Source organism: Octopus bimaculoides, chromosome 3, assembly GCF_001194135.2.
Source record: "Octopus bimaculoides isolate UCB-OBI-ISO-001 chromosome 3, ASM119413v2, whole genome shotgun sequence".
In the NCBI taxonomy this organism is placed as follows: Eukaryota; Metazoa; Mollusca; class Cephalopoda; order Octopoda; family Octopodidae; genus Octopus; species Octopus bimaculoides.
The window spans coordinates 116284254-116296826 of record NC_068983.1 but is presented as its reverse complement, the minus strand read 5'-3'; the positions used below and the strand labels follow the sequence as shown (position 1 = coordinate 116296826).

The 12573-nt window shown below is 32.9% G+C and overlaps 1 protein-coding gene across 21 annotated transcripts in view; it reads right to left on the bottom strand.

Annotated features, from left to right (window-relative positions):
• LOC106874470 (rho guanine nucleotide exchange factor 7) overlaps positions 1-12573 on the bottom strand; it is a 206499-nt gene that overhangs the window by 109215 nt on the left and 84711 nt on the right. For 17 of the 21 annotated variants that reach the window (XM_052966471.1, XM_052966465.1, XM_052966469.1 and 14 more), the window contains 2 exons: positions 3222-3426; positions 3040-3072 (listed from right to left, as the gene is read on the bottom strand). In XM_052966471.1, coding sequence (XP_052822431.1) covers positions 3040-3072; positions 3222-3426 — 238 coding nt within the window. The remainder of the gene's footprint in view (positions 1-3039; positions 3073-3221; positions 3427-12573) is intronic. The other 4 variants (XM_052966461.1, XM_052966458.1, XM_052966468.1 and 1 more) reach the window with 1 other exon arrangement.

Sequence of the window (12573 nt, the reverse complement as noted above, 5' to 3'; positions counted from 1 at the left end):
TATTCATGCTTATTTATACATAAATTTTTATACATAAATTTTTATACGCATATATACTTAAACATATATATATCTATTTTTAGATTTTTATATGTATTCATATTTATATTCCGTATATTTATGTTTTAAACTTTTAAATTTATTATGTTACCATGTTATGTTGGATGTATATCTTTCAAAATATTAAATATTGTTTTCCTGAATATATTATTTATGAGTTCTACGAATTTATTAATGATATAAAAGCACATATATACACATTTATTTGCTCAAGATAATTGAGCACTCAACATAAGTTCAGTTATATATTCTTTTAGAATATTTCTTTTAGAATATTACTTATAAAAGTTATATATATATATATATATATCTTTTATATATATAAAAGAGATTCTGTCAGTTTGTTTGCTTGTCCAACAAAATTTAAATAAATGGTTCAAGGGAAGCTATTATGCTATTGCCTAATTTGTCTCAACAAAAATTATGCAATGGTACAACACTAATTGTGCACAAACTTATGAGGAGCTGCACTGGTGCAAATACTTTCACTGCCTGTAGTAAAGGTGATACCGTCTTCATTCCTCGCATACCAGTTATACTATCTATGCCATTCTAATTTAAGCAGTTATAGTTTTCTATCCCACTTTCTTTTGCCATGAGCATTCATAAAACTCAGGGTCAAACACTAAAAGTTGCTGGATTGCAACTTGAGGAACCATGCTTTTCAAATGATCAACTTTATGTAGGAGCATCATGTGTAGGAGCTGTGTAATTTGTTTCAACAAAAATTATGCAATGGCACAACACTAATTGTGCACAAACTCATGAGGAACTGCACTGAAGCAAATATTCTCACTGGTTGTGATAAAGGTGACACTGTCTTCATTCCTTCTACATCAGCTATACCATCTAATGTCCCATGCCAATTTAAGCAGTTACAGTTTCCCATCCCACTTTCTTTTGCCATGATTATTATTGATAAAACTCATGGCCAAACACCAAAAGTTTCTGGGTGGCAACTTGAAGAACCATGCTTTACACATGGCCAACTTTATGTAGGAGCATCATGTGTGGGAGCAAAAGCAAATCTTTTTGCTCATGCACTTCGAAATAAAACAAAAACCAATGTTTATAAAGAAATATTCACTCTTAATGCAACATGAATACCTCAATAACTGAACGTGTATGACATCAATCATTTTTCTACTTCAATAATTAAATGTATTCTCTTATGAAATACACATATACAGGAGTAAATCAAAGAACCAGTAAAAGTAATTACCAGATCAATGACAGGTATTACTGCTAGTATCTATATGAATGTTTGTGTATACACACAGACAAACACAGAAATAGAAATATATGCACACATATACACAGGCAAAAGATGAGATTTACAGACATGTTCCACCTTTTTCTACTACTATTGTTCAATGTCAAATAGGCTTTACTGGACACAACTATCACTTTGAATATCAGGCTATATCAATCATTATATTTTGGGAGCTTTAGAATCCTAATATCTTTTATCTTTTGTTTCAGTCATTGGACAGTGCACAAACTTCCAAATTCACTCCCAAATTTGACCAAAGTGTTGCACAATGGAGTTGAATGCAGAACCATGAGATTGCAGAGAAAGCTTCTTAATCACACATCCATGCCTATTCTTATAGAGGATTATAGATTATTAACCATTTTAATTCAGAAATCAAATTTATCCACTGAAGATTTACCCTTACCAGGGGAAAGTAGTTTTACATACCAATCTAGCTTTTATTAAGGAATGTTGTTTGATAGTATTTTTTCAATGAGATGTGTCAAGTTTATCAAAGCAACTTCTCTTGCAGAACATACCAATTTTATGTTTTGATAGATAGTTAACATCATTACAGGAATAACCATGAAATTCAGTTTTGCAGTTAAAGAAGTTAAAAATATAAATGTATGTGTGTGCACGTGTGTATTTAAAATTCTAATGATGATATATAATGAGAAATAAACAAAAAAAAAATGAAGTGTACATGAAACTAAAAATAAAACAATTATTGCAGAAACAAGAGGACAATTTTTTTTGTTTTGTTCTGTTTTTCTGCTTTTGGAGTGTGTACAGTCAATAGGGTTCATTCAATGATAGCATAAAAGAAAATTGTTGCCATGAAACAGAAATTAGATGATATTAAAAACGGCGGGGGACTTTCTCTGATTTCATCAAAAACATCTAATATCAATAACATAAAAACAAACAGAAGAATTCAGTTGAAGACTGTCATGAGATAAAAATCAAACAAAAGGATGAGCGAAAAATAAAAATAAATTATCATTTCATATTCATTTTATAGGACATTAAGTAAACAATCTTTTTGATATTCTTAATATATATATAGATAGGAAACTTGTGAGACGTGAGAAATACAAATTAAAGTATTAGCTTTGTTTATTTGCTATGAACAAGAAATAGTACTTTGGCTTTATAGGAATGATTCAGAATTCAAGTAATCTAGTAAACTGATAAAATTATTTTCAGCTTGTAGTTTTACAGTATGCTAAACTAAACTAAATCCAGTATCAGTTATTGAATTAATTTTACTGAGCTTGGTTTATTTCATTATATTTCAAATTTAGACATAACAGAATTGCAATGGACAAAAAGAAAATGTGTATCCACCTAATTCAAAGTAAAAAAGAAAAACATTTCCATAAATAGGCTACACTAATGCAACACAGCCATCTGATAACAATTTAATTAAACAAGTTTTCAAGATACTGTTAAATGTTAGATAATGTTTGTCACAAATATCAAACAGCGGCTGAATGATTTTTTACAAGGCAGTTATTTTTCTCAAAACAACATCAGAAACTTAACTTGAAAACAGTGTTAATAGAATTTTTTTCTTGTTATCTTGTACATTCAACAAGATAAGAGCAAAGGTGATAAGGGGAATGGAGAGTTGTCTACACAGCTAAATAGCACAAAAAGAAAGGTAAATGTGTGTTAAGCTCAAACAAGAATTTTTTTTAATCAAAGACAAGCTATCATACTTAAATCTTCCATAATTGCTTTTTTCTTTATTTCTACAAATATAAAATAAGAGAATAAAAATAAATTTTGTAAAACATTTTTGATGAGAAAAGAAAAATGGAACAAAAGTGGATGTCTTTCTTTATCAACAATTGTCACTTTGCTGTGACAAAGACTACAACAGACAGGAATAGCTTCTTACCTGGTTTTCTTCTCATTCCTGGTTTTCTTCCTGAGCGCGGACTTTTCAGAGCATCTCTTTCTGATGCAGAAGGCCTCATGGGTGGAGCTGGACGTAAACAGGACATACTCCAAGTTTTATACATTTTGGTCTGTAATGGTGGCTGTGTCATTTTGGCTGTTTTTGCCTGTGTTAGCATACTGATACTGGGCTGTGAAGATGAGATCTGAAAAAAATGAAGATTTAAAAAAAAAAATTCTTTAACAATATATTCAATGACACTAATTGTAAGAGAAAGTAAGACATTTAAATTTCTGCATAATTTAAAGTTTGAAGGAAATTGCATTTTACAGATTGTTCTTACAGGAGTAATATCCTCATGCTTTGTATTTCTAAAGTTTCATAATATTCTGAAATATAGATATGGAGACTAATACTTTTCCAAAAAAAGAGATGAGAAGTGGTGGTGTCCATAGATTTCTTAAAAGCATTATTCGTGTAAGTGAAATAAAGCAGTTCTACTAAAAAATAAAGTTTAAATCTCAGTTGGTTCAGAGCTAAGTCTTACTACTGTATCTATCTAAATATATACGACAGTGACAAAGGACAAGAACAGAGGGATAAATAATATGAACATCAATGATTACAGTAATAATACTTCATATAAGATAGATAGGACTGTTTGTGAACAAACACTGGGTCAAACATGGCAGAAGGGACGAACAATACCAAAAATAGCATGGAATTCTAAAAGGAGGAATGTTTATGAGGAAAAGGAATAACAAGCATGGAGAGAAGAAAAAAAAAGCAAATGATCAGTATAGTGAAGAGTAGGCTACTTAAAGCATCCCATATGGTAACACACATTGAATATAATCCAAAAACAACAAACGGCAAAGAAAAGTTTTAGAAGTAATAAGGTTAAATAGGAAAATTAGAATAGGAAAATCAGAATAGGAAAATTGTATGTAAGATTAAATTTCTGTTACTAATTATTTGATAGTTGTTGTCAAAGAGATTATAAACAAAACAAAAAAAAAAAAAAAATTAACAATTCAACAAATTATAATCTTAATGTATTATAATTAGAGTAGAGATGTACTTAATTGAAGAGTAAGAAAAACAAAAACAAAAGAATTGCAGGTGAACTCTAGGGCTGTGAAGAAATGATGTTTACATATTAAGCTGTGTGGAAATAATAACATTTGCTAAATTTTCACTCTAATTCTCTACTTTCAAATATAAATATCAATTTTGCAGTATGGCAACTTAAGTGTCTTCTACCATAGTCTTGGATGGTTTAATGCTTTGAGAGTCAAATTTGGGAGATGAAAACTGTACAAAGCATATAGCTTCTGTACCGTGTGTATATGGTGTGCGTATGTCTGTGTGCGTGTGTGTGTGTGTGTGCGTGTGTGTGTGCGTGCATACATGCAAGTGCATATGTGTATTTGCCTTTGAGTGTCTTTGATTCAGCACTGTTTCAGCAGGGGTGCTGTTTCTTTGAGTTCTGCATAACCAACATGTCTTGCAGCTTGGTGGTTGGTTTTGACATAAGAACAGTGGAATAAAATGACCATTGATGAAAACTAAGTCTGACATCGGAAAGGGCATGTACCCATAGAATACTGCCACAAGAAATCTCATCAAACCAATGCCAGCATGGAAAAATAAGATCTTAAAAATGATTTACAGAAATATACACACACACTTATTCATTAGTTTGTTAACATCCCTGCCTTACATTAAACTTTTCTCTTGTGGTAAAGGCTCTTATAGCCAAACCACCCAAAAGATCATGCTATACTGCAACACTGAGGGTAACTATTTGATTAGAATTCCTAGCATCTTTCAACTAGCCACTACAGAGGTCACATCTCTCTTGACCTGTTTATGTCAATGAGAAAGAGTTGCACCACCTCAATAGAATATCTACCATCAGCAAATGCTAATACTTAAGCTCTTCCAAATAACCTTCATAATTATGCACTACTGTATGCAAATAGCAGTCATCCATAAGACACAGTACATCATAAATGCATTCTTTATTGCATATACATAAATTTGGTTTCAAGACAAACATTAACAATGGCAGACACTGGCATGGCTGTGTGGTAAGAAGCTTGCTTCCCAACCACATGGTTCCAAGTTTAGTCCTACTGCAGAGCAGCTTGGGCAAGTATCTTTTATTATAGTCTTGGGCCAACCAAAGCGTTGTGAGTCAGATAGATGGAAACTGAAAGAAGATTGTTGTATATATACATATATGTGTATGCGAGTGTCTTTATGTGTGTGTTTGTTCCCCACCACCATTTGTCAACCAGTGTTGGTGTGTTTATGTCTCCCATAACTAAGCAGTTCAGCAAAAGTGACCAACAGAAAATGTACAAGGCTTTTTAAAAAAGAAATGAGTACTGGGGTAGAATCACCTGACTAAAATTCTCTACAAGGTGGTGCTTATTCCAGTTAACACACAAAGAAAGTATCAGGGTTGATGGCATTAATTTGAAAACTGCACTGAATATCATGGCTACACAATATCAAATGACAGATATTTCAACACTGGACAACAAAAGAAGTTAATAAAATGAAATACAGCATTCAGATGAGGAGTGTGCCTATAGGTAAGAAACAATCATTAATATTTCCACTAGAATCAAATGCAAAACCTACTCCATTCTTTTCTAAGGTGCCTAGAGATTGCACAGAAGTTAGGTAAAGAAACTTCATGCCTTCATGCTGAGCCATCTCACCTCAGTTATGAAAATCACCTGCAGAAACATGGTTCTTAATGGTGAAATAATCAAGAAAGTAAGATTGCCAAGTATAGCAGTTCTCTTCATGAAAACTGGCCAGGAGATGTTACTCTAATGTCATCTGAAAGTTGCCCAATCAAATGGTATGGTCACTCTACCCTCACAACAACTCACTAAATAAATCAAGAACAGAATGGTCAACCACCTCTGAGTTATAAGGCCATCATTTGTGTGTGTGTGTGTGTGTGTGTGTGTGTGTGTGAGTAAGAGGGAGAGAGACAGAATCTTCATGTCATAGTTATCCATTGACTACCAATGGGTTGTCTGGAGTGTTGGTTAATTAACTATGATCTAACACTAGCATCGATATACCATTAGATTCATCAGTGGTGAAGTCAACACAGTAAATACATAAAGGAGCTACTTCATGTAACTAACAAATATATTCCAATAATCAGTTTGTTCCAAAAAAGTGAAACAGAGACCTTTTTATTGTATAAGAAATTTTTGTAAACATCTCATTCTGAAGCAGGACTAATGGACTATAGAGAAATTATACTGGAAATTAGAACTAATTAAAACAGTGTGAATCAAATTAATTTAGATACTTTTTTTTAACTTAGCACAAGGTTTATTTTGAAAGAAGACAGTGCAATCCTGCATATAAAATGACCACAGTTTCATATTCATATTTATTTTACTAAACTCAAAAAATATCTTAAAATTAATAACAGTAGCACTTGAACTTGAAACAGTTAACGATAAAACTTTAGAACATATAAAACATTAATTTGCACCAATTCTGCTACTCTAATAGCTTAAATAATGGCTCAAGTAAATAGAAAGTTTTAAAAAGTTTATGCTTTGTTAAATCTTCACACCACAGACAGAGCAAGAGAAAAAATGAAGAATATCCAAGAGATTCTGTCAATGAATGTTATTGTGGAACCATACAGATGTTAGGAAAAGAAAATTCATTTCTATTAGACAAGGAACAATAACTGCTGATCATTGACACAGGCAGACCAAGGAAATATAATAATTCTATACTTGAAATTACAATAAATCATAAAGAAAACTTAGCACTATTTATTGTTAACAATGAAACAACAAATGTTAAGAATATGTTAATATTATTAAGAATATTAATCTTTCTAAATTTTTTTTTTTTACAATCTCTAAAAAGAAAATGTGAAACAGAAAAAAACTCGATACTTTCCTCAGGATAGGATGATTAGGCTACACAACTGAGTGAGCAAATGAGTGTGTATGTTTGTGTGTGCATATTTATCAACTGAACAGTGCAAATTTGTCTTGCTGAGATAATAGATTACTTTCCTCACACGGATGAAGTATAACAACTCGAAGCAACACCTTATTTTTCCTTTAACCTTACAAGGTCAATTGAAAATGCATTGACAGACTTTCATTCAATATTGTCTGAGAATATTGTCTGAGAAATTTAATGTATGTGTGTGTGTGTGTGTGTGTGTGTGTGTGTGTGTGTGTGTGTGTACACACATGCACGCATGCACATTTCACACAGAACTACAGCATTAGTGAGGAGGAAAGAATAAATTAATGCCTGTAGACCTATACTTAAGGCCTGTGTCTAATAGCTGAGTAGCAAATATCCTTACCAATATCATATATCAATAAAGAAGTTTACAAATGAAAACATCCTTTTACAACTTCAATGAAGTGCAAATTGTGAAGAAAACAGAGATTTACTTCATGAGTTTGTAAAAGTAATAACATAAATATAATTGTTAAGTTTATAGTAGGACACTAGGACCAGAGCAAAGTTTAAGGATATGGCTCGATTCATCATCATCATCATCATCATCGCTTAACGTCCGCTTTCCATGCTAGCATGGGTTGGACGATTTGACTGAGGACTGGTGCAACCGGATGGCTACACCAGGCTCCAATCTAATTTGGCAGAGTTTCTACAGCTGGATGCCCTTCCTTACAAGATGTGTAATGTTTTTAACAGATACATAAAAACTAACAAATTTTTCTAACGGCATTGGAATGAGCTGTAATTAATTTTTCCACTACTTTTCAACAGTTTTCTCTTATTTTTGTCCAGTAACAAAAGACATTTCTGTTTTTGCCTTTTTTGTTTGTTTTTTGTTGTTTTTTTTATCTATCTTGCATTAAGATTATTGAAGCTATGTCCTTTGGAAAGAAATTAGCTTCACAACCTCTCCACTTTCTAAAATTCTAGGATTCATACCAACATAATCAATTATCATTTATATCTCATTATCATTTAAGTGTGCAATATTAGAGAGAACAACTTGCTATATTTAAGCACTTGTTCCATTGTAACAGATGTTAAATCAACAGTTACCACAAAGGTGACTGATTTTAATTACTTCATCACAGAAATAGGAGTCAAAGGAAGTTGAAGGTCTGGTGAATACACATAACAATGTTTACATTCAGTCATTAAGATATATAAATCAAAATTCAACTCAAGCTGAACTCTTTCGGTGAATTTAAATAGAACAACCTATGTAATCACAATCTATTTACAACAATAGATTATTTAACATCTACACTTCAATTAACATTCTGCTCCAAGATAACTATCAGAAAGTTATCTTTTCTTTAAGTCAGGTTTAAATTTCTTTTAAAAAAAAAAAAAACTGCAATCATTCCTAGATTTTTCCCTTTCTTTTTGAGGGTATATGATCTTAAACTTTAAACATTTGTTTGGTTTGCCAGTACCTGTTTAAGTTCAACACTGAGCCTAGTAAAATAATGCATTTTACCTAAAAATAATACAGCAATCAGCGCTAAACAGAAACACAGCTCTTAATTGATTAGTCAAATATCTTTACAATCATGCCAATTAATTTTGTAGTTAATTTCCTCCTCTTAACTTTTTATGAAATTCTTAAAGAAATCCCTATCAACCCTAATCTCACTAAAAAAGAAATAGTCAACAACTGAAAATATGCTGTACCCCACCCCACCCCACCACCAGTGTAATTTATTTCCAAGAAAACAATTGATGGGAAATTTGATTTCTGAACAGTTTTTGCTTTTATTTCTAATGTTTTTATAATTTTAAATACTTTGACAACATTTTAGCAATAAAAAAAGTAGGTTGAGCTTGTGCTCAATCAGCATTTGCAAAGTTAAATCATACTATATCAGCTCAATGAAAGCTGACTACTGCCATCACAAAATGACAAAAACGAGAAGGTTAGAAAAGAAAGAGAGAAAGAAAAAAAGTGAGAGATTGTCTATAAATGCTATATGAATAATTCAAAATACAATTCACTTTCTATTGCTGTGTCCATCATCATAGCTTAATCATGCATATCACCATATTACACAAATACATGAATTCACTTGCTGATTTAGATTTAAGTCAGACAGACATTTATCATTTATGACTGCCCCAAGATACAAATGTGCTTCACATCCAATCCTAAAGAAACTGTCAGTTTCACAAAAGAAAATCAGATAGTTTTATTTCTTTATGCTCCATACTTCTTCAGACTTCATACACTTCTGTCAAATACTTTCTTACAGACTGTGTTGCTATGGTTTAAACAAACAATTGAAATTGCAATGCATGAATACACACACATATGCACATGCCTACCTACATACATATTCAACAACCTTTTGATTCAAGAAGCAGCTTTTGCAAACAAATTACTAAGAAAGCAAAAAGGAGGTTTTTCAAGATTTATACAAGTAGCTCTTTTCTAGTAGCTCTTGTGTATTTCCTTTTATTGCCAACACACATCAACAATTTTGCAGACTTATCCGTTACAGGACTTATGAAATCAATTGTTGATAGCACCTCTGTTCCAAAGGCCAACAATATATCTTTCCATAGTAACAAGACAACTTCTGTGTTGCCTTCTTACATTAAACTGGAATGAAAAAGTTGGAAGTAATTATTAGGTTACCAACATTGGAGTTAGTAAAAATGTTCCAACTCCAGCAAGGTGTTACAGTATCCAGTTTCCCAAATAATAGTTTAACTGTTTTCTGCATTGAAAATAAACCTGATTTAAGGGTTTCTGTGAAGGAGGACCTGTTAGAAACAATTATGTTTATATAAACAAGATGTTAGTAAATTTGGATTAGGATTTTTCATTTAACCCTATTATATAAATACATATTGTTGTATTTCAGGATGGTCATTTTTATTTATTTTCTCTTTTTAGCCAAATAAACACATGCATTATATATTTGTTCTTCACTTATTAATTACTGTTCTTATTTTGTTTATTTTAACTCATGTCCATTGTCCGAAAATCTTTCTTCACACATCTGTGACCTCTTCAGTGAGATCTTTCGTTTTTGTGTATGCTCTTGCTCCACTTCCTCCATTCTGTTCTTCTAAGATGTGTATCCTTATGTGCACATGCATTTGTATACGTGTGTGTATACTAGTGTATGTCATTGTTCTTAGCAGCAATATGGCCTTCTCTTCAGCCCCATTCTCTCACCCCATTGTGCTGCTGTTGTCCTAAGAGCCGAAAATTTGATACAGTTCCTGTATCTCTCTGTGTTTGTGTGTTCATTATTCTGCTGTCATTATTCATGTTGTTGATACTGTTGTGGCTGTCCGTGAAATTTCTTGTGTGTGTATGGGTTCACCTCGTATATTGTTTGTAACCATGCCCTTTATTTATTTATAACACTGCCAAATCGGATTGGAGCCTGGTGTGGCCATCTGGTTTCACCAGTCCTCAGTCAAATCGTCCAACCCGTGCTGGCATGGAGAGCGGATGTTAAACGACGATGACAATATATATGTGCTGTGCGTGAGAAGACCCGGCAAGCCAAGTGAGATCGTTGCCAGTGCCCCTGGACTGGCTCTTGTGCGGGTGGCACATAAGATGCACCATTTTGAGCGTGACCGTTGCCAGTGCTGCCTGACTGGCCTTCGTAGGGTTTTCGAGCGAGATCGTTGCCAGTGCCCCTGGACTGGCTTTTGTGCGGGTGGCACATAAAAGACACCATTTCGAGCGTGGCCATTGCCAGTACCGCCTGACTGGCCTTCGTGCAGGTGACACGTAAAAGCACCCACTACACTCTCTGAGTGGTTGGCGTTAGGAAAGGCATCCAGCTGTAGAAACTCTGCCAAATTAGATTGGAGCCTGGTGTTGCCATCCGGTTTCACCAGTCCTCAGTCAAATCGTCCAACCCATGCTAGCATGGAAAGCGGACGTTAAACGATGATGATGATGATGATGATGATGATTTTATCCATCTGTTTTTTATATCTATCATAAGTATGTGACAAATATAGTTATTTATTCATTTATCTATTTATATATTTATTCATAAATAAATGTATTTGTCACATACCTGTGATAGATATAAAAAAAAGAGATAGCTATAAAAAATAAATAAAAATGACCATCCCAAAATACATTAATATCTGTTTCAACACACGATTTCACATCAGGAATCTTGCAATACAAATATATAAATACACTATTTCTTTTAACAATTTTCAGTCATTTACAATATTGTTTTCATTTCATTTAGAGTAATCTTGATTGTTACATTCATTCATATTTCATTTTCAAACAATGTTTATGTATGAAGTGCAATGCTACACTGTAGAGAGACATAGGCATTAAACGCAGAGGGTATACGAAAGTTGGAAAGTAATGAAGCAAGCATGCTCTGCTAATGTGTAATGTTAGTACGCATGAATGACAAGGCACAAATGAGCTGAGAGTAAAGCTGGTATAAGAAGAGTTAGACATAGTGTGCAACAGAAACAACTACACTGGTAGTCGTGTGGTGAGATGCTGTGTTGGAGAGACCTGTCCAACACATGAAAGCATGGAATAACAGAAATAAAAATGGTAATGATGGTGATATTAATGACGATAATGGTGACAACAATAATGAATTAATTTATTAATCTCAAAAAGGGATACACACATACACAGATAGAGAGAGGGGGCAGGGGGTGATAATTTAATAACCATTTGACTCAGCTTCATGCATGGTTATTGAAGCCAAACAATTAATATAACTCCAACCAAAAGTGTTGAGTGCCACTTTCAGTTGTCCACTCACTCGCATGTGTGTGTATGCGTGTGTAATTGAGTTTATATCTTTTAAAGTGGTCATTTGTTAAGTTGCTTTAGGTCTTCAAACGTTCAGTTTTAACATGGGTGCAGTTTGGATTTTTAAACAGGTAAACAGAGATGTTCCTCGTTTTCTTTTATAGCATTTTGTGATAAAAGCAACTTAATTGTTTATATTACTACACAGTATAAAATAAACACAACCGTATGAAAATAAGCTTTAAACCCAAACTTTCATTAAGGAATAGCCTGATGATTATTTGCATTGACAATGTATCTGTGCATGCTTTCATTCAAAATGAAAAAAAAATATATGATTAGTCTAATTACAAATCAGGAAGTAACAGTAGTTGGTACTATAAATTGATGAGTTCGAACAAGAGTTCTTGTGTACCATTTCCACATCTCTGCTGCCTTTTTCCTAGTGCCATTATCAGAGAAACTAATCCTAATGTTATCCGATTCAGCAATTTCAAACATTGTACATTGCCTGGAGGACTATGATAAATAAGAGGGGGCTGAGGACGGAACCTT